At 39.0% G+C, this 22632-nt stretch overlaps 1 protein-coding gene across 12 annotated transcripts in view; it reads left to right on the forward strand.

Moving 5' to 3' along the window:
* LOC117955400 (periostin-like) overlaps positions 1 to 12916 on the forward strand; it is a 17244-nt gene extending 4328 nt beyond the window's left edge. The window contains exons 3-24 of one of the 12 annotated variants that reach the window (XM_034889870.1): positions 1195 to 1259; positions 1373 to 1530; positions 1605 to 1769; positions 1892 to 2038; positions 2273 to 2414; positions 3699 to 3911; positions 4021 to 4155; positions 4350 to 4498; positions 5099 to 5235; positions 5854 to 5984; positions 6158 to 6288; positions 7165 to 7267; positions 7364 to 7431; positions 7543 to 7588; positions 7677 to 7712; positions 8832 to 9242; positions 9374 to 9403; positions 11318 to 11362; positions 11589 to 11675; positions 11905 to 11940; positions 12208 to 12470; positions 12573 to 12916. In XM_034889870.1, the coding sequence (XP_034745761.1) occupies positions 1195 to 1259; positions 1373 to 1530; positions 1605 to 1769; positions 1892 to 2038; positions 2273 to 2414; positions 3699 to 3911; positions 4021 to 4155; positions 4350 to 4498; positions 5099 to 5235; positions 5854 to 5984; positions 6158 to 6288; positions 7165 to 7267; positions 7364 to 7431; positions 7543 to 7588; positions 7677 to 7712; positions 8832 to 9242; positions 9374 to 9403; positions 11318 to 11362; positions 11589 to 11675; positions 11905 to 11940; positions 12208 to 12263 (2491 nt within the window). In that variant the 3' untranslated portion in view covers positions 12264 to 12470; positions 12573 to 12916. Of the gene's footprint in view, positions 1 to 1194; positions 1260 to 1372; positions 1531 to 1604; positions 1770 to 1891; positions 2039 to 2272; positions 2415 to 3698; positions 3912 to 4020; positions 4156 to 4349; positions 4499 to 5098; positions 5236 to 5853; positions 5985 to 6157; positions 6289 to 7164; positions 7268 to 7363; positions 7432 to 7542; positions 7589 to 7676; positions 7713 to 8831; positions 9243 to 9373; positions 9404 to 11317; positions 11363 to 11588; positions 11676 to 11904; positions 11941 to 12207; positions 12471 to 12572 lie in introns of those variants that run through there. The other 11 variants (XM_034889878.1, XM_034889879.1, XM_034889875.1 and 8 more) reach the window with 11 other exon arrangements.
* Positions 12917 to 22632: the final 9716 nt, after the last annotated feature.

Genomic DNA, 22632 nt, shown 5'->3' on the forward strand with positions numbered 1-22632 from the left:
TGCGTGCGTGCGTGCGTGCGTGCGTGCGTGCGTGTGTGTGGCTCTTACATAATATATCACTACTGTTCATTTCTGAAAGGAAAACACTTACAGTACTTGTTTTGGATGTGAACCCTGTAGAGAAAGCACAGAGTTCATATAGAAATGTAATATTTCTTTGGGAAAACAGAAAGCAGGAAACCTTAAATCTCTCCCCAAAATCTAAGCAAACCTCTTCATTAAATCCAAAGAAAGCTCCAACTGGAACTAAGTCTTAGGGTTAAACCCTAATTAAACTTATTCTAGGATTTAGGAACTACATGGCTGTTTCTGTGGTGGATTATTGTTCAGTGTCCAATGTTGACTTACTACTAGTTTATTTACATCTTGGAAGATTTGTGTTAGCTTAAAATAAAAGGTCTGAAAGTTTGATTACTGTCCATCGTTAATTTTTTTAGCAAATTGTCACTTCTACAACATTATTTATTCCTCTAGTGAAACAGAATGTCATAGAATACTCACGTGGGGCTCACACTGTCAATTTTCTTACACCTCATTCTGTCATTTATAATATTGCATTAAAGTGCAACTTTCTGTAAAACATACGACCAATTGAGGAGTAAGGGCCAGCAACGGCTCTCTTGAAGCAAGTGTCTCGGGCCAGTCCAGCTTTTCTCTGTTATTGGCCTGCTGAGTTGCGCACGCTCACCAGTTTTCTTGTGGAAGTGTTTAATGAACCACTTTCTTGTTATTGGTGTTTTTGTTCTTTTTTTATTCTCCTTGACTTGCTTTTTGCATGTTTTCTTACACCGTCACTTCTTCTGCCTGACTTTTAAATATTTTTTGCTCAATGATGGATTTGTTATTTGGTAAGTTCTCCTTTATTGTGCAGCCTTGCTCTCCTGTCTCAAATGTCTTCACCGTTGTCAATCCAAACTCATCTTCATCTCAAGTCAGTTTTATTTATAGTATCAAAACATAGCAAGAGTTATCTCAAGAAACTTTATTAACTGAATTAATATGCACATTGTATCTGGTTTTAGTTTTGCTGTTGCAAAAAACAATTATTATAATGCACCCACTCTGACACCATACAAATAATTATTTTTTACATTCTGTGGCTGAATTCCTTAATTTATGTTGTTATATTATATTTGAAGATCAGCTAATTTACTGTATCACAGGTCTAACATATTTGTGCTTTTTCTTTGGAAGCTTGGTCCTATATGAATGCTGTCCTGGGTACATAAAGCTGGAGGGCATGAAAGGATGCCCTGCAGGTATGTGGCTCTCACCACAGCCCCTTTTCTGGTCTTCTTTTTTCCATATTCAAAATTTCAATTCACTCGTACCATAGAATAGAACAAATTCTCTGCTTCCCCCCCCCCCCCAGTGGCGCCCATTGACCATGTCTATGGTACGCTGGGACTTGTAAAGGCTACGACCACACAGCAATATTCTGACATGTCCAAGCTGAGAGAGGAAATTGAAGGCAAAGGCTCCTTCACCATGTTTGCCCCTAGTAATGAAGCTTGGGAGCAGGTGGAATCTGTAAGTAGAAGTAGTAGGGAATTCAAAACAATACAATAATGACTCACTTTTGACTGATGTTGGGATTTCCCCAGGATGTACGGTCTGCACTGGTGAGCAACGTGAACATCGAGCTGTACAACGCTCTTCACTTCCACATGGTGAACCACCGTCTTTTGACCAAAGACATGAAGAATGACATGACTGTCACTTCCATGTACAATGACCTGGGGCTCTACATCAACCACTACTCAAATGGGGTTAGTTTATGCACATTGTTAAAATGCATTCGATCACATGAATACACGATTGAATGATGTCTATACAGGACTTCTGACCCCAAAGATGCTGTTGGTCCTAATAAAACATCCTCTCTTTGAAGATTGTAACAGTAAACTGTGCCAGGATCATCCATGGTAATCAGGTGGCCACAAATGGTGTGGTGCATGTCATTGATCGGGTCATTAGAGGTGTGGCCAACAACATCAAGGATGTCCTGGATGTCACCGATGAGCTCTCTTCCTTCAAAGTATGTAAAATAAGCAACACTCTAAGACGAAAATAAGTTACAAAGTCAGCATTACTTTTGACCAATGTGCTCGGAGCAAGTTTTTGTGTACAAAATAATGGATAAAAGTGATTTAAAAATGGTACCAATTAAAAACTCAACGCTCCGAGCAAAGTTTTTGAACCAGTTTAGAATCTCTGTGTGACAACATGTTAAACCTAAAACACAGTGTGTTCACTTGTTCTTCTTACCCAGAAAGTGGCGGGAGCTTCTGGTCTGATGGACAAGCTGGACCAGCCTGGCCACTATACTCTGTTTGCTCCCACTGATGAAGCCTTTGACAAATTGAGCCCAGGCTACTTGGAGCGTATCATGGGAGATAAAGATGTTACTGCAGGTACATTGTACATGTGATACACTAATGATGACATACGCTACTTACATACCATGCTTTGATTGATTATTCTTTTTGATTGATTAGGCAGAGGTCTAGAGCACAATGTCAGATAGTCGGACAGTCTGTTCACCACTTTGGTCCAGAATGGCGTATTTCAAAAACTGTTGGATGGATTGCCATGACATCTAGTGCAGACTTCCATGGTCCCTAGAGAATGAACTAACTTCAGTGATCTTTCCTCTATCACCAGCAGCATATCAAAGTTTACACTTATCCAATGTCACAACAACAACCAGATAGATTGGCACAAGACATTTTGGTCACCTTTTTAAGAAGGAGGATGGCATCCCTCCTAATCCCCCCTCCATTCGCCTGCAGAGTACAGCATTACAGAGCCACTAACATGGCTGTAGTCTCTCATTCTGGTTGTTTTTGATCATTCAACGCATAACATTCATTTGACGTGAATCATGAATGTCGACATTAATCATGTTGACAGTTTAATTTAAAACTAAACTTATGAACCATCTCCCGAACCCATTCTGCAAATTTCTCCCAAAAGCATGTCTAAACTTAGATAACCATCACCTTTTCAGGAGCAAATAAGTAGACACACACACACACACATACACACACACACACACACACACACACACACAATCATGTCCACAGACCACACAATGAAACCAGGAAACTTGTGTCTCCACAGTTTGCTGAGTCACTGGCATGCCAGGAATGTCTATTAGCACGAAGCCAGTTGGCGGTGTTCTCAGCGAGTGGCTCCCTCTGTGGACACAATACAACCTCACATAAATTCTCAGACACTTGGCGAACAGGCTTTGCTGACCAACCATGGAAGCCTCCATAGTAAAGATGATATGAAACCTTGTGCCTTGTTCCTTCAAGAGAAGATTTGAGCTGAAGAGTATGGCCGGCAGTGATTGCATTTGAATTTTTGTGGGATTGGAAGAGTTTTTTATGTTGTCATTGCATTGGTTTAGCAAGCCAGTTTTGCTGGCTAAGTTTGACCGTTGGACTCAGTCCGGGGTGTAATCCCATATCTTAATGTTGACAGAAGTGCCTAAATATTTCTTAAAGAGTTGAAAGAATATGTGTATGTCCTTGTGCATGAGTAATGATTGCCACTGTAAACCTCAGATTGTGTGATCAGAGTACAAAAATAACTACAGGCAACCCACAAAGTACGTTAAGTGTGCAATCTGATCAACAGCTGTGTGTGTTTATCAACCTCTATCTTTCTTCCACTTTGTCCCACCTACTCAGCCCTGGTGAAATACCACCTGTTGACAAGTGTTCAGTGTTCTGAAGCAATCATGGCAGGGTCAGTGTATGAGACCGCAGAGGGCAGCACCATTGAGATTGGCTGTGATGGTGATAGTTTGACGGTCAATGGAATCAAGATGGTGCTGAAGAAGGACATTGTCACCACTAATGGCGTCATCCACTTCATTGACCGGGTGCTCATCCCTGACTCAGGTGAAACACATGATGAATCCAACTTTTCCCTCAGCAAATTTTAATAATTGTTGGAATCATTTGACAAAATGTGATCATTAATAGGTTATGTTTATGTGATTCATATCAGCCAAGGAAGGGATGGAGCTAACGGGAGACTCCCAGAGCACGTTCACCGACATGGTGTCCGAATTGGGCCTAGCCGCTGCCATGGGTCCAAAAACAGAGTACACACTCCTTGCTCCCCTCAACGCTGCCTTCACTAGTGAGTTGACATTTAGAGAGTCTTGACCTCGTGCAAGGATGTAAAAGAAAAGTCCTATGTTGTCTTTCACAAAAATATGCAAACTTATTTTATAAGACTTTTTAAAGCGCACACACTGAATGAAATGTTCAATGAGGATTGGCATCGAATAACCCTAGTAATTTAAATATGTAACTGTTCTGTGCTTTTGTCAGACGAGGTGATGTCAAAAGACCAGAACCTGCTGAGATACCTTTTGGAAAACCATATCTTGAAGCTGAAAGTTACCCTGAGTGAGCTCTACAATGGACAGCTGCTGGAAACACTGAGTGGAAAACTGCTCCGAGTCTTCATTTACCGCACTGTGAGAACTGTCACTGTGTGTGTGTGTGTGTGTGTGTGTGTGTGTGTGTGTGTGTGTGTGTGTGTGTGTGTGTGTGTGTGTGTGTGTGTGTGTGTGTGTGTGTGTGTGTGTGTGTGTGTGTGTGTGTGTGTGTGTGTGTGTGTGTGTGTGTGTGTGTGTGTGTGTGTGTGTGTGTGTGTGTGTATTGTGGCATTAGAGAGTTAACCAGAGTCATCAAGGAATAAGAAAATAAGATAAATAAGAAGTGACTGAAAGACAATGGAGAGTGTCTACCTCCATATTGGAAATCTGAAAGTCATTTACCGGGCCCCTTACCAAGTGTGAACACGATCTTGCTGTCTTTCAACTGTAAGCAAATGCAATAAAACAGCTAATTAGTCAAGCTCTGGCAGATGAAGTGTGTTTCTGCTCTTCTGGTTCAGATATTAGATACAGCTGAGTTACATTTCCCTAACAGAAACGTTTGTATTCTTCTTTTTGATTGATTGCAATCAAACAGTACACTGTGACAGCCCCCTCCCCTGACCTTAATAGTTACCAGATTTGTACAAGGACTTTTTAGACCTGTAACCCTGTTCCTCTATCTTTTGCCTTTGTTAGGCCGTGTGCATAGAAAATGCATGTATGGTGCGTGGCAGTAAGGAAGGAAGCAAAAGTGCCCTCCACGTTATGAAGTCCATAATCAAACCGGCCGAGAAAACGATCTATGAGCTCCTGATTGCTGATGGACGGTTCAAGTAAGAACTGTCTTATTTTACTTATCTTTTTTGTTTACTGTACTAATCAGGTTGGATGTAATCATTGTTTATGTGTTGTTCTTAATATATTTGGTTTCCTGACAATATAATTTGCTAACCATACCATGCACATGGCTCTGTGACAGATATTGGCACCAGTTGAGTTTGATGATGAATAACTGAGGCAGCAGATGTGTGAATTAATGGGACCACACAAGTCTCACTCAAATTCCAACCCTTAATCCATCAAATTACAATCCCTAAAACCATAATCCTCCTGTCCTTGGTCCAAACGTATTATATTGTCCCCTTACAGCACAGAACGCGTTGTGCCATTATTGCTGGAGCTGTTCTTCTCCTGGTTGAGAAAGTTGATATCTTGACTGGCTGACGTTTGTGCAGTCTGAAACACAGTAGTTTGCCATGATGCAAAACAGAAAATTATGCCTCAAAATGTTTTTATTTCTTATTTGAATTGTAAAATATCAATATTACCATTTCCATGGATCCAGAATGCATATTGCTCTTAAGTTTAAGCTTCCTTTCACTCCTACAGTACTGTACTTTATGTGGATTGTGTAAATTGATGACTTTCTTCTTCACTTTTTTTGTTTGTAGGATTTTCCTGTCGCTAATGGAGACAGCAGGTCTGACTAATCTGCTGAAGCAGGAAGGCTCCTACACCATCTTTGCACCAACTGACGATGCCTTTGGTGGTCTCAGTAGAGAGGACATGGCTGTGCTGAAAAGTGAGTACTCCACTGAAATGAACACATCTACATCCTTTCATGCATTGGGGATTGCTGTTAAGCTAGTTTTGTTCTGATTTAAAGTTGCATAATGCAGGGGTGAGGAGAGAAGAAGAATGCTAGTTGTCCTGTACAGGAAGTAAAACATGTTTCCCTCGTGTTGTCATTGACAGGTAATCTGAATGCTTTAAGGATCATTCTGCTCTACCACTTCAGTAATGGCATCTTCATCAATGGAGGATTAGAGGGAGGAGTTACCAACTTGCTCAAAACCCTCCAGGGCAACAACCTGCAAGTGATTTCTGTATGTATAATCAGCCATCATTTCAGTGTACATCTGTGTCAACAATAAAACAACCCATTAGAAAATCCCTCTTTTAACATGTGAAATTCAACATGTAAAATTGTAGCTTTTTGAGTAATATATGCAACCATGATAAAACTCTACAAACTAGTTGACTGGCAGCGAGATTTAAACTCATGCCCACGTTTGATTAAAAAGTCGTTCTGGGAAATTTAGGAAATTGAAAAAGAATTAGGGGGGGTCATATCCAAAGGTTTATTCTTCCTTTAAGAAGAGATTGGTATTATGTAATCAAGCTTTAAAGTACTGTACATAAACACACATTATTTTGTCCTTCTTCAAAGCCTCTATTGTGAGACTTAAACCCAATCTTTCCCCATGTTCTCATTTAAACAAAAGCATCAAAGTGCAAGTGCTAATCTATAACTTCAAAGTTGAATATCTCTGGAGTAAGGCCAGAAGTAATAAAACCTGTCTTCCTGCCATCAACTCTCAATATTCACCCACCATTCCCCACCTCCTATCTGATGACCTCCACCTGCCATTTTTCTCTGTCTGCTTGCACCTGCTCGTCAGTCTTTGATGACAGCTTTATCATCAGTTCATCCATCACCTCAATTTTGCCCTCAGTCTCACTCCTATCGTGCTGATCAGGTTATCAGCCATGCACAATAATTAAGGAAAGCCTTAGGTTTTTTTAACTGGACTGATGTGGCTTAATTCTGTGGGTGAGAGGGGATGAACCATGTCAAAATGGTCTCAGTACGGGATACATTATTTTGACAGTAATGCACGTAGCTCACAAAATAAGAATGTGTTTATTTATATGCTTTAAAAAATAAATATGCATACATTGTATTTTTCTGTTTTTCACAGGTAAACAACTCCATTCATGTCAACTCTGTGGATGTTCCAGACAGTGACTTGATGGCAACAAACGGTGTAATCCATGTGGTTAAGAATGTTCTCTATCCTGCGGGTGAGAACAGCAGACATTATTATACAATCATGCAATGTGCACTCTGTGCTGGGATGCATTATCTTATGTTCTTTTGATGATGTTTATTATTTACAGCCCTTCCTGTGGGCCGCCAGGATCTCCTGGTCCTCCTGAAGAAGCTCATTAAGTACATCCAGATAAAGGTAGAGAAAGCAAAAATACACATATGTGTGAATATACGTAGGTCACCGAGGATTTTTCGATTATTCTGCCTGTCTTATAACTTCCATTCTTTTATGCTTTTTGTTCTTTAGTTTGTACCTGGATTTTCTTATGCTGAAATCCCACTCACCTTTATCAGTAAGTTTCTTTAGAACCACTGTTACTGCATGACGGGTGAATATTATTGCATCTGCAACAACTTAAAACTACTTATGTTACTTCACAGAGAGGACCATCACAACTACACATTATGTTGAGACAGGTAAGACACTATTGGGGTAAAGTGGTGATTTTAAAATGCCTGACTGCAATGTCCTTTGTTCAGAAATAAGCATCTGTTCTTAAAGTGAAATCCTTCTTGCATATTGCATGCATGTCATTGCTCCATTCGGGCCTCTTCCATGGCTCTCTTTGTTGTTCCTGTGATTATCCACTCTCACTATTTATTAAGTCCACTTGGACCTCTTGGCATGTTTAATCAGTTCCTTTAGTGATGAGGTAATTAGGCTGCCAAAGCATAACAGGGATCATAGAGGACTCTTGGATGTTGTCCATTCAGTTGGACTGAGGCCAGTACACTTTCACAAAGATGGGATCATGCCTTCATGTGTTGGGTTACATGGGAGAAATGAAGTCTGATTCTTCAAAGGTAATTGGGCACATTACACAGATTGTAGAGCTGACGTTTTGGACCTCTGGGGGGTTTCATTTTTAGGGGTTACTATTTTATGCAGTTAAATTATGGAAATACAAATGTTGTATTTATGTATGTATTTACTTTTAGGAGTGTAAACGATATTAAACATAAATGACCCAAATCTCTTAATTAAAGTACTTTGTTTAAAAGACAGACATGAGTCTGGTTTTGATTACCGGACTAGGCAAAGTATAAAGGGACCTCAGGCCAAAGATTAGAAGGCCTCTAATACAAGCACACATTGGCTAGATTTCATCTCTTTATAGCTCATACAAACACTGTCACAGTAAACAATCAGGATTCAAAATAACAAAAAATTAAAAAAAGAGGGGTTGTAGGTGTTTACAGAGATGTCTGGCCCCAAATAGGAATTCATTGTCTGGAGAAAAATATAGGATTATCATTTTAATTTAAACATGTCTGTAATGTGATAAAAATAGGCAGAAAATAAAATCTGTCCATCGTGAGCAGCATACCGGACCATGGAGTGTAACAGCAGCAGTTGATAAGTGATGCAGTCTAATATCTAACACACATCAGACCCTTTTGTTCTGCATGCTTTTGGTAACGTCACATACTGCACCTCTAGCCTTATCCTTTGCTCATAATATAGAAAATGTGGGAATGTTAAAGATAATATTTCTATCCATCTTAATTCTTATTGTAACCTCTCTCTTTCTGTAGTCCCTGATGTAACAAAGGTGACCAGAGTCATTGGGGGAGACCCATCAGTCACCAAGGTGACCAGAGTCATCGAGGGGGAGCCTTCACTCACCACGGTAACCAGGGTCATTGAAGGGCAACCTACCTTTACCAAGGTTACAAGAGTCATTGAGACAGAACCAGTATTGACTAAGGTGGTTCTCAAGGGGGAGACCAAGGTAACCAGGGTCATCGAGGGAGAACCTTCCCTCACAAAAGTAACCAGAGTCATCGAGGGAGAACCTTCCCTCACAAAAGTAACCAGAGTCATCGAGGGAGAACCTTCCCTCACAAAAGTGACAAGAGTCATCGAGGGGCAGCCTTCAATCACCACGGTTACCAGGGTCATTGAAGGACAGTCTACCAATAGCAAGATTACAAGAGTTGTTGAGGGTAAGTTGCTGGACGTTAAAGAACGTTCAGACCATTCATATTTAAGACAAAATGATACAGTGGATAATCTAATGTGAACCTTACAAAAGGTACGATAGATTTGATGACACAACATATATTATTTAACGCAGGTGGAGATCCTGATGCAGATGGAGACACAGGTCAGTTTCTCTTAACACGTTCCCTCTCTAGAAGAGCATGTCATGTCAAGTCATTGTGTAGATCTTAGAACTCTCATGCGTCTTATAACAGCTCTTTTAACAAATGCATCCACAGTACTGTTGACCACGTTTAACTGAGCATCAAAATCTAATGTGAATTTTACGTTTTCTTGGTGATCATCAATTGAGTCATCTGACACATTATCTTTCATGGTGTCCATCATCTTAGTCTCAAAGGCACATGTTTGTATTACTACTGGATGCTTTGTAGATTGTTAAATGTATTTGGACATGATAACCATATTTTAGACTGTTAAATAATGTTAAATAATAATTTATCTCCAAGTCATAAGCTTTGTCTTGGCTTCCAATCTTGGTTTCCAGCTACATCTTTATTTTTAAGGCGAGCAGTTTGGCTAACCTCTGGTGGATTAAAGACAAACCAAACACCCATGTGGTTTACATCCTACTCCGCTGTGGCTGGCTTAGTGCTAAGAGCCAAAGTTTCTGTTGCTGCTTGAGCTTGTCTTTTCAGTTTCTCAATTTCTTGATCAGCATTCAGTATTATACATCCGACCTGATTAAAACAAATTAGAATCTGTTCCTTTAAAGTGGTTGATATTGCTGGTGTACGTTTCACTATGACAGTAGATAATTTGCAGCAAACACAAAGGACATCTACTAAATGCAGTGGCTAAAACCCAGTAAGAACGTTTCCTATCTGCCAGTGGCATCATGCTACTAATGTGAAGCTGTCTATATGGCTGCAATATTAATCAACTAAGACACAACTAAGTCAATGTAGGATTGTTTAATCATCTCTGCATTGGCTGCTGATGAAGATGAACGTCAGATTTATCCAAGCAGACCTTGAATTGGCAACTGGACCCTTAACTGGAACTATTCATCTATCCAGGCAAATCTAAAGGACCACAAACAATGTCACAATGTAACCCCTGTATTTGAAATCATCCTGAAGAAAAGCAGTTAATTATGGTTGCAATCACTGCTCCCTATTCTTAATCCAAAAAGCCCTACCTACGTATACTTTTGAAGTAGGAGAATGGAGTAGGCCAGAAACAGAAAAACAGTAATAGCTGGGGCAGTATGTTGCTTTACTGGCTGCTGCATTGTTGAGGGGAGCATCACAAATCCTCTGTAATAATATTCCCCAATAATGGACAGCCTGTTTTAAACAAAGAACGCTGTTTAGTGTGTTTTATATGTATGTACAGTATAATGACAAGCTTTGGTCAGCCACCGTTCAAAACATCCAAAGCTCATTCTGGTGTTTGATGTTTGTATAGGCTCAGTAATGATGGCCCAGAGGAAGGAAGTTAATTTTGATAGACCATCTTCTGGTTAGGCTCGCATCATGACATAAAGATAAGGCCATTGTGCACTATAATTTGGAAGTCCATCTTATCACTTATCCATCTGATTTTATCTTTTTGCCAGTGTTCTTATCTCTCATGCAAGAATCCCATCCTATTGCCCATTCTCTGTCTAATTCAGATGTGATGTGTATGTGTGAGCAGTGCAAAGAGCGCAAATTATGATGTGTCATTTTAGGGTGCCCAACTCCGACCATTGGGCAAATGCCTTGTGTGGGTGCAGGTGAGCTTTAGGCCGGTTTCACCAACAACAGCTTTACTGGTGCTTAGTTTGCAGGCCAATACAAATAATGTCCCCCCTTTAGCTGAGCTGAGCGCCCCTCTGCACACAATTTACTTTGCACCCTGTGAGTGTGTGTACGTGTGTCATACTGCACAACTGTGCTTGACTTTGTGTTGGCGGTGGCGGAGGAGGTGTTTTATGGGATGTATGTGCCTGTCAGTCTGTCCGTCTGTCAGTCAGTATATTTGTTAAGTCGTTAAATGACTTTAAACACCCTTCTCCGCTGCCGGTCTGAAGGTGGAGCCAGATACACCACGGCGAACGAGCCTATTATCATTGAGGGTAGGGTCTTCTTACACAAACAAACATACAAAACAGGTTTCTTCAAAAATGTTTTGTCCTTTCCTCCTTGAAGTAATCATGTTTACAAATCTGCAATAAAGATAAGCTGTTACTTTAAGGTGGAAAAGAGAAGATGATGCGTGTGAAGTAATGTAACTTCATACTTGTTTTTTTGTATGCAAGAGACAAATTGTTTGGATCTAATGGTTTTGTTGTGAACGTTCAGGCCCAGACTTCTCTAAGATCACCACCATCCACGGTGACCCGAATCTGATTGATGAGGAGTCAGAACGAATTACCAAACTCATTCAAGGTGAATATGCATAACTGTGTGTGTGTGTGTGTGTGTGTGTGTGTGTGTGTGTGTGTGTGTGTGTGTGTGTGTGTGTGTGTGTGTGTGTGTGTGTGTGTGTGTGTGTGTGTGTGTGTGTGTGTGTGTGTGTGTGTGTGTGTGTGTGTGTGTGTGTGTGTGTGAGAATGTGAGTGTGCGTGTGTGTGTACTCCAATGCAGTGATTACCTGCGTTTTCTCTTTGTTTTACAGGGGGAAGTAGATTTGCGGCTGCGAGGAAAACTCCAGGTAAAAGCAAAGTTAGTTGAGGGCACATTGGTCAACACCAATGATGGATCGGACTAAAGAGAGTTTGCTAAAAAACACAGCTATATACAAAGCTATTCACAGAATAAGGAAACTCTCTTTTCACTTTTATTATTTCCATATATACCTGTAAGTCCTTCAACCTTAATCCTAATGTCTCATATCTTTCCACCTTGACATGTTATCTTTTGTCCTTATCTTCATTCACACTTTTGATTCCCTCCATTAACTCTGCCTTCTCTTTTACAGCTGCGATGAGGAGGAGAACAAGGCTTGGCAAGCGTCATTACAAGCCAAGGGATTGAATCTAATAGAGAAAAGACACCTTTGGGCTCACCGCAGAGATTGAATGCATGTCCAGTGCTCCCAGACGAGTGCTGGAGGATTGAAAAACTGTGGACCAATAGGGACGGATCAAATCAAACTAGCTATTTCTTTGTGTAAACCATCAGAAAGAATGACTGTTTACTATTCCATCTGGACCAGTATACTATATGTGATAGGCATGGTGTGTGGTAGTAAGTAATGTACATGTGCAAGGGAAATATGGACTTTTGCCATGGGGTAGATGTAAAGTGACATTTATTCTACTCCTGAGAGATTTTCAAAAAAAGTTAGCTTTTTTTTAATCATGTCACTTTGTAAAACGGATGCCTTGGGAAGATTGTTTTATGCTTTTTATGGTGCTCACATACAATGGATGCATTTGAATGAATATAATAAATGAAACTGTGTTTTGCTGCCATTAGATGCTGTATTAAATCTCTGTAATTTACCAATTGGTGATTAAAGAATACAATAATTTTTATACAGTTTTTTAGTAATTCTTTTCAGCTTCCATGTGTGATGTTGAATGTGAGTCAGACATGTGTATGTCCTTTTACAACTAGGCTTCACGATCTTATATTTGTTTTAACCTGAAAGAAAAAGTAGTAAATAAAATGTGCATAGTGATTTCCGAATACTAATTTCCTTTTATTTGTGTCCATTGTCCAAACAGATTAAATTTTCATTACAGTAATTTTAACTTTCCATATTGCTAAATGACACAACACTATTGAAATCAACATTTTCCCAGTTGCAAACTGATTATTCCGAAACCACGTGAATGCAACACAAATGCCCCATCTCAATGTTGATGAAAGTGAAAAATACATTTAATGCGCCCCGTGATTTGGATCTGCACAAAAATGTAATGTGTTATGCGTAGTAATAATAATGCTACACCCTTCTACCAAGTTTCATTAAATTGGGCCTTAGCTTTTCTTAAACCTGTTGACAGACAAACACAACAAACCAACAATCAAACGGACAACCAAACTGAAAACATAAAGTAACAAATTAATCATTAAAAGCATATGTAAAAATGTAATACAGAACAACCACAACATTGATTAACAGTGAGAGATCAGTTTATCTAAAATCGGCATTATGTTGTGTAATTTACCAACAAAAAGAAGATGAGGATAAAACTTCAAAGTCCTGCCTTCATCTGCATGTTTCTATGACCCATTTTTTTTATATATATCCATATGATCCTAAACCAAAGTGCCATTAAACACAAATTAATCCTGTAAATTTTGTCCACAATTTCTTTTTTGATTTGATGATTTTATGTCTAAGTTTATAAGTCATAAGTTCACAAGTTTCATGGCTTTATAAAGGGGCAAGGTGGAAGCAGGGGTTGTGGTCTTGACTAACTGCCACTTTGCTCATTTGAAAGCCATGATGTCTCTCTCTCATGGGTGGGCCAAATTATCTGAGCAGGCAAAACAGAGAAAGGGGAAGTACATTAAGATTCCAGATCGGCCCATCTGGGCTTTCATTTTCTCAAAGGCAGAGCAGGATACCCCGGGCTTGGTTTAAACCTATCACCATGTCTAGCCACTGTGGAACCATAGGCAGGCTCGGGGGACACATATTAATGTTAAACAACCTCACAAAGTAAAATGTTCGTGCCATTGGACACTTAATATATTTTCAATCTCTTTCATTATATAATTATCTCATATTATATAATGTTTTAGGTTTCTTAAGGCCACTGTTAAAAGTCATTACATGATTTTTGATTGTATAATAATGTGGAACAGGATAGGTCATATCATGTTTTGAGTTATTGAGCCACAAAAACCTTCCTGCCCAAAACCTGCCTGTTCATCCCTATTTCTTAATCACTTCATTACAATTTACCTATAGTTGCTACTATTTAATCAACACTGATTCTCTCTAGTACATGATCACACCTTTGAGAATATTACCGTGTATTTACAACAAGAGAAGAGTGAGTTATTTCTCTTGGACATTCACAGATGTAAATCTCTTATTGGCTTTGATGTGCTACCTCACATGGTTTATCTGCCACTCAAATCTTATGTACTTCATCTTGCAAAAGTTTTCAAAGGATTTTCTTAAAAGCTATTTTTTTGGCACACATTTGTCTTTTGCACCTCCTGATCAAAAGGTATCTGCATGGTGAGAATGTGTTCATATAACATTGTAAACAAAAACCTGCCAGATTAGAAGAATTACTTTAGCCCGTTTACCAGTAATACCACACAAGTCTGCATCTCACGTGCGACTCACATATTCCTGCCGTTTATCATGTCATGTTTTTCCTTCTGAGAATTAAACGACGTGAGCAATGAATTATGAACTAGTACTCGGTAGTGTAGCTCTGTTGCAACATCTTGATCCGTGGCAGCATCAGCAGAGGGTTAAAGTTTGCACAAGGATTGATGGCTTAACGTCACAGAGTGCTGATTAAAAGGTGACGAAAAGAGGTCATGATAATATGTAAGCTCACTAGGTGTGCTTATGCAGCACAGAGGTATAGCTCAAAGCTCCGACTCTCCGCATTTTTTCCAATTAAAACGATCAATAATGCAAAGATTATTAACTTCCGACCTATTGATTTTGTCTTGGCAGGTACATAATTTGAGTTAATCACTATAATGAAATTCTGGTGTGAGTTAATCTTAATTTATCTATTGCCCCTCATAATGCAAATTGGCGTTCTCCATTTATCTCCAAATTGACTAGTTATAGTGATGCTTCTACTATCAGTACCGATTAGTGGTAGTACTCATAGTAGGTATGTAATACTAGCAGTAGAATAATTACTATTACAGAAACACAATTATCTCATGTTTATCTCAGTAGAGGTAATATATACAGTGCATTCAGACCCCTTTACTTTAATTATGTAATCGTGCAGCCTTATGCCAAATTCTTTTTTTTATCAAATAAAATATTTTGACAAAGCAAAAATATGTTGACTGATTTGAGAAGTGAGAAATAAATGATATTTTTCTCAGTTGTTAGTAACAACTAGTTCAAACTGAATTAAGTCGTATCAAACGTGTGTTTCATGTGTTAACACAGTTTTGTTTTTTTATGAATTAGTCTATAGTATTTAATTTTGAAAAGGGGCTGAGGTGTTCTGCTAATTGGGTGTAGTGTTTTTTTAAAAATGGTCCCGGTTTTCAAAATAGTCTTCGAGCAATTAAAAAAAACTGGAATGATTCTATGGTGTCGAAGAGTTAGGCTATACATATCTAAAAAATATGCTTTCATTAGATATACTATCTTATAATGTTGGTTTCACCTAATGGCTTCATTAAGTCCAGCTTGTGTGAGGCTTTTTTTACCCTAACTCTCTGTCCATAGTCACATCTTTTAATAAAATGTGTCAAACATTTATTTTATAGCATAAAAAAGATGATTATTAGCTAAACATTGGGTTGGAAGTATCAAGCTTCACTTATTATTACAGAAACAATCCAGCATGTTTTAACTAATAGATCAACAGTGTCTCAGTTCTCTCTTCAGGAGCCTAAATGTCGAAATCGAGGGTTCCCAGTGAACACTGCAGGGTTGACATAATGGCCCTATTGTTTCACTCTGCCATGAGCAAACGAATAACTAAAAGTTCTGGATAAAACTCACAAAGACACATTTGATCCAGAATCATGGATGTGATTTAGATCAAGTCATCTTGTTCCAGAAACCACAGTTTGCCAAGTATGAACTCACAGTCTTCCACAGATTCATGCAATAATAAAGGAGTAGGCCTACAATGAATAAACATAAAATAATGGAAATCAGCCTATGACTGCTAATAATAGCTGAATCAGTTATAACATGTCCTTGTAATTGAAAATCAGCATAGTTTAGCTCATATTTGTTTTAAATAAAAAAGTCTTTTTTGACACAGATTGTTTTCCTCTGTAATGTCTTTGTGGTTTTTATAGCATATTTTTAACAATTAACCACCCAATAAAAACACAAACTTTGATTGTGTAGTACCTCAATAGCACAGGAGATTAATCACTCTCTTTTACACACTTGATTTTTTGTCTTCAGTTCACAGATCTTACAAAGTAGATGTCTTATTGGAAAACGCTACATTCCAAATTTGCTGTTAACATTACCCATGTTAAATTCTTAATATTGTAATTTTGTGAATAATAATGAAATATTAGCGTGCATGCAAACATTAATGCGCATGCAAACACAGTCACTGAAACTACATTGTATCTCCTCCAAGTATTTGCCCTAAAGTCTTCTCTTCCAAGCTCTTTGCCAGATATATGAAACTTTATTGCAGACACAAGTCCATTTTACACATCATACAGTATAAAAAGGAGACACAAACATGCATAATAATTCCATAGTCGCCTATAGGATATACAGGCTATTGCACCAATGTTATCTTAACCTGGAAGTGTATCTATAACAGATTTTCAGACGACTGGCTAGGGCTTCAATAATATGGTTCTTTGACTTGTCCAGGCGACACATAAAGCGAAACATCAGTTGTCTTACGAGTACCTCACAGGTTGGCACTCTAGTGGACACAAACAGCTGACTATCCCAGCACCTTGCCACCTAGGGAAACAAAACAGAAGCCTCATTGCATTATTGCATGCTACCTTGAGCCTCTGCATACTCCATTTCTCATAGTGAGACCGTAGTTGAGCAGTAGCGTTGTGATGTAGGTTCTAAACAAAGAGCACTTCACAGAGTCAGAGCCCGTAAAAAGCCTCCTCATAAGCATGTTGGTTAGAGAATAAATTTTACATTGCTGTCGGCAGAGGTCTTTGTCATCCGCCCAGTTATTGGATATGACATGACCTAAATATTTGGTTTCCTCACACACAGCAAGAGGACATGTCTGACAAATAAAAGGTCGGAAAAGTTAATTTCTTTCCCTCATTGCGTCCAACTATCATTATGTGGCTTTTCTTAGCGTTAAACTTTACGTCATGATCAAGGTCATACTGAGAACACACCTTCAGCATCTGCTGCAGCCCAGCACTACGTGGAGAGAGCAGGACCAGATTTTCTGTACACAGAAGATGATTAACAACAGTGTTGCCCACAAGACAGCCAGTTTTCAACCTTTTTAGCTGATTTGAAAATTCATCCATACAAACGTTAAATAAAATAGGAGACAAAATGCCTCCCTGCCACACTCCATTACTAACACAGAATGGAGCGGATACAACATTGTCCCATTTAACCGGAAACGTTTGATGGGCATACCAAAACTCTAAAATTCTAACTAAAAATTTAGGGGCACCTTAATGTAGCAAATTTACAAACACTTGTTCAGTATTAATTCTATCAAATGCCTTTGACGCATCAATAAAACATAGGAATGCAGATGAATTCAGACTTGTGTACCTGAACACAATTTCTTCAAGAGCATAGATAGGCTACACATAGCTCTGTTGTGTGTTCTTTAGTGACTGGAACTGGAGTCTGGTCTATATCCTTGACGTTAAACTTCCTGGATTCCTCCTGTCCTTGAATGCTATGTTGAGTGGGCAGAACCTCCTTCAGAGCGCTTTTAAAGGGTCTTGCAAAGCATGACTGTGTCCTCCAATTTTTCCACAATAACATTTCACTGTTACTAATGAGCTGCTGAAATCAAAACAAGAAATGGTGAGAAGGGAAATAAATAGAGTCCAAAAAATATCAAAAACACTGCAGGTGTCGCCCATATTTTCAGCCATGTGAATCAACAAGTTTGTGAGAATGGATGATGTGCTCAGATTTAACATAGCTGAACCATGACTGTGATTTCCAAGACTCAACAGACAGCAACACGTGCAAACCCCCAACCAAAGCAGAGCAGGATTTCCTGTGCAGAGCAGTGGATCAAGTTGTGCTGCTGGCCAGTAGTTCCACCGTGGAGAGCAATTAATGTGATCTGTGTGTCTGGAGAGAATGATGTCACACCTTGCAGATGCCCTTTGGGAGCACAAGCCAGTGTTTGAGTGTACAGTTGGATGTATATCAGCTCTAGTTTCATTAGATTAGGATTCTTGTCATGGTGTGGTGTTTTCGATTTTTCTATTTGTGCAGTATGTATATGCTGACAAGAGTGAGTTTCTCATGCTCACTTTAAAAAAAGAAAAGAATTCTGAGGAAAATTACACTGCATTGTGTGTGTGTGTGTGTGTGTGTGTGTGTGTGTGAAAGGCATTGAGCAATATAGCTTTGTACAATCAACATTCACGTACACTTGATTTTGTTAAATTCCATTGTGATCAGCGAATTTAAATATAAACATTCAAGTCTTTTTCTGAGTATTGAGTATTAGAGTGAATGATACACTGGCCACCGTCAAATAATCAGGATTCTGAAATGATTTTCAGTACATTTCATTACAGTCAGCTCATAAATAAATGTGTCCTTAAAAGAAAAAAGGTCTGGAGTGCTAAAGAGTTTAAAAGATCATGGAATACCTGCAGAACAGGGACATGGAAGTAGCTCTTTGGTAGATTATGGTGAACAAGTGTGCTGTTGTAGTAGTGTTTCGCCATTGAGAACGAGCTAGTATGCTAGCGTAAGCATGTGCTACGGTTAGCCACCTCGTCTTGACTAGTGACGACTCACCCGGAGACTAAAGGCAGAGGACATTCAGACACCCGTGTTGCTCTCAAAACACCATGGATAGTTTTTTTTCCAAGTTTGCATTCATATCAAAGCACCAGAGACACAAAATTATGTAATAATGGTAAATAAATAATATTTTATAAGTAAAAAGTGTATTGTTTTTGAATAACATGGGCACTTTAACGGTCACATATTAGCGGCAATGTTTCACATTTCAGAATATCAACGACAGTCACAGTAAATTTCAAAAGGTGTAATAGAGATGCTTCCCTTTCCAAAACAATGACATAAAATCAGACGATCCTTTACCTTTGTCATTACTACTGTATAATTGTTTTATTCATTTGTGTTATTTTTACAAAGAAAAAGGGGTTGTAAAACAAGAGAGGGAGGATAGTGGGAAAGGCAGAACGAGGGAGGGATATGAGGGCACAAAGGGAGGAAGGTTGTGTGCTTTCTCTCACAGTTGCTGATAACAGTGGCAAGACAGAGACAAGGACAGCACCTGTTTTATGATTGCATCCAGGCTGTTCCTACAGCAGATGTTAGGGTGTTTCACCTTTTGTCTGCACTAGTTTAGGCATCTCTTGGGACAAAATGAATGTGGAGAACTACTTCTTGTGCAGGAAGTAGCAATACAGAATGATGTGGATTTTCACACACAAGTAGGGTTGCTGTAAATGTTGACTTAGCTTTGTCCTTGACCGCATTTATCCTGTGACAGTCAATGCATTTCATCTGCCTGTACACATTTTTGCAAAACAAGGGAGGTATGTGAGTTTGGAAGTGTATCTGACTTGAAACAAGAACACTGGAAAGTTTCCACAATACTTTAAAGACTTTCGGCAAATGCAAATATACAAAATAAGGCTGTTCATGACTATTTGGATACGTTGTTGGACCAAGTCAAATTAGTTTTGTTTAGATAGACACAGACTGATTTACATTTATCGTTATGGCTTGTTTCACCATGTCATTAAAATGTGATTTTCACTCAAGAAACAATTGCATAACTTATTTAATTTTATTTCTTCATTCAGTTTTAAGTGAACTTCATTTCCCTTTTTTTCGAAGCAGTGTTCTGGTCCATGGCCACTTTAAATCTGCCATCACAGCAACCCAGCCTTGCAAAATCCTTTCAGAATAAAACGTTCATTCTTTTTAAGGGTTGGATACTAAAAGCGTCCTATGGCCACACTCAAACTGGAGGGGCACCTAAAAACAAGTGGACCAAAACGTCAGACACACGGCTAGCAAAAAGAAAACAATAATAATAATCAATCAACCTAAACATCCAGACTTGTTGAGTTTAATATGACTTTGCCACCTGCCTCAGAGAACACCACACACACTCATAAACAAGTACCATATGGAATTACTTGTTGAAATTGGCAATTGCAATTGCTTCATTTCCGTTACATCAGGCTTTTGTTAATCCCCCGTAGAAAATCAATATCACCATGCGGCTCACTAAACCTAAAGGCAAGTCAGTTGGAGGAGGATAAAACGCTGCAACCATTTCTTCCATGACAGATTCCATAATCGAGTGGTTTGTTGATGGAGGAAACCCTGTTTACAACAAGAGCTAAAAGATGTGACTTAGATGGGAAAAAAGAATGTTCCACTTTTATGATAATATGTATGTATTAATCGTTTCTCTATTGTGTTCAGAGCTAGTTAAACACTAAAATACTTGACGGATCAGCACCTTTGCTATCACAACTTGCATGCTTAGAAGAAGAAATGGTACCTCTGAATTACTCTTTGTATATTTGTGCATAACTTGGCCCCAAAGACATTAAGCAGAAAATATAGTTTGCGGCCCTTATTCTTCTAGGGGTTTCCTTTACTTTGATGGATTCTCACCCCAGCCATACAAAGGAAGGCAAAAACACCATGTATACCAGAAAATAACCTGTTACACAGTAGGTTTGACAGACTTTGTTTATCATCAGCTGTCAAATAAAAAAAAAAATAGTATTTTTATATATTATTAACTCTTCACTGTTCACATTTACTCTGCAGTGTGGCACTTTATTCAAGACAGAGGCGGGTGACTCTATGAGGTTTTGCTCGCAGTTTTAAGGTTCCAATGGATTTGCTAGATTTTGTCACAAGCTCTCTTTAATATTTTAATGGTTAAAGCTATATTGCATAGTTTCTGTCACCCCCGTGAGGAATTCTGAGTAATGAAAACAGAACTGTCCAAATCAAAAGAAGCCGGTTGAGGTAGTTTTGGCATCTGGTAAGGACGCCCCCTGGGCGCCCGCCCAGGGAGGTGTTCCTGGCACGTCCAGCTGGGAGAAGGCCTCGGGGAACACACAGGACTAGGTGGAGGGACCACATCTCCACCCTGGCCTGGGAACGCCTCCGGATCCCCCAGAACTGAAAGAGTCGTTCATGTGGATGAACGTCTCCCCTGTTAAATATTTGCAAATCACCTACTGACTATTACTAGGACCAATTTTGAAAATATATTTAATATTGTAAGACCGTGAATAGTTTAGGTTAATGCAGTTTAAATAAGAACATTAAAAAATTAAGTTAAATTTTAAGAACTTATTCTAAAAAGGTCAAATATTGGGCAATAACTGGTTTCACTATTTCTGCTGCTACAACTAACTTTTCAGTGTGACTAAGTCACATTAATTCTGTTTTACCCTTAAATCTCAGGTGAAGGTAAAAAATTATTATTATACATGTACTATTATACAAAGTCCATTGGAAAATAACTTAGTGGCCATAGTTGTATAATATCATACAAAATCTATGCACAACAATCCGTATGTTATCCTACTAAATTAAAGCAACTGCTGTAACCCAACTCCATACTGACTGAGGTACTGCCACCCCCACTATTCATGAGCTTGCCCAGTTGCACTGGGAAAAGGATGCTAATAGTCAGGCTCTCATTGTCTAGCTGTTAGCCAATCAGAGTCAAGCAGCTGAGCTTATTGAATATTAATGAGAACTGGCATTTGAGCTGAGTCTTCCCGCAAGGCTTTCTATACCATGCTAGAATGACTTGAAACAAGGTAACCAAGGAATTTTAATTTTCAAGGAGTTCATTCATTCATTTACAAAAAATTTTACAGAGTCCATGGTAGAACTTTAGACATTCCCACAAAGAAATTAAATATTTGTGGCAGGACACCTTTAAGTTAAGTTGTCTTTACAGTTAAAGGTAGCTGATTTTTTTTACTGTGAGCTGGGTATAAAACATTGTGAAGTCACAGTTGACAGGAGGTGACAGGAGGTGAAACCTGTGACCTGTTGACTTAACATTGTCAAGGTGTAGTGCAGGGAAACATGATCTGCCGTCAGCCCGGTGTAATTTATTTAGAAATGAATCTGGATATTTTATTTTATTTCTGTGCTTGACTTCCTGTCCTGCACAATCTGCCACAATCTCGCATTGCTGCGGGGCACCCAAAAATAGAAGCTCTGCGCATTTGCTCCGGAGGGCTGCGGATCGCCGGAGCTTGGACGGAGTTGGAACGCAGCTGTTCCGCAATCAGTGAATTACAACATTGACTTTAATGGAAACCTTTTGACTATGCCTCTGTTCTGGAGCAGATCAACGGCCGTTCCGCAGTTGGTGGAAGTCAGGGGTCAGTCAATGTCACCTCTGACAAACAGACACACATTCCTCTGTTTGCTTACATTTCTTTAGTTATATCTAGGTTTAATATGGTCAAAGCCACTGATAAATAGACATTTTACTTCAGAAATACTAAATAAATACAAATGAGATGTCACAAAATGTATGTT

This window comes from Etheostoma cragini, chromosome 13 (assembly GCF_013103735.1).
Source record: "Etheostoma cragini isolate CJK2018 chromosome 13, CSU_Ecrag_1.0, whole genome shotgun sequence".
NCBI classification, from domain to species: domain Eukaryota; kingdom Metazoa; phylum Chordata; class Actinopteri; order Perciformes; family Percidae; genus Etheostoma; species Etheostoma cragini.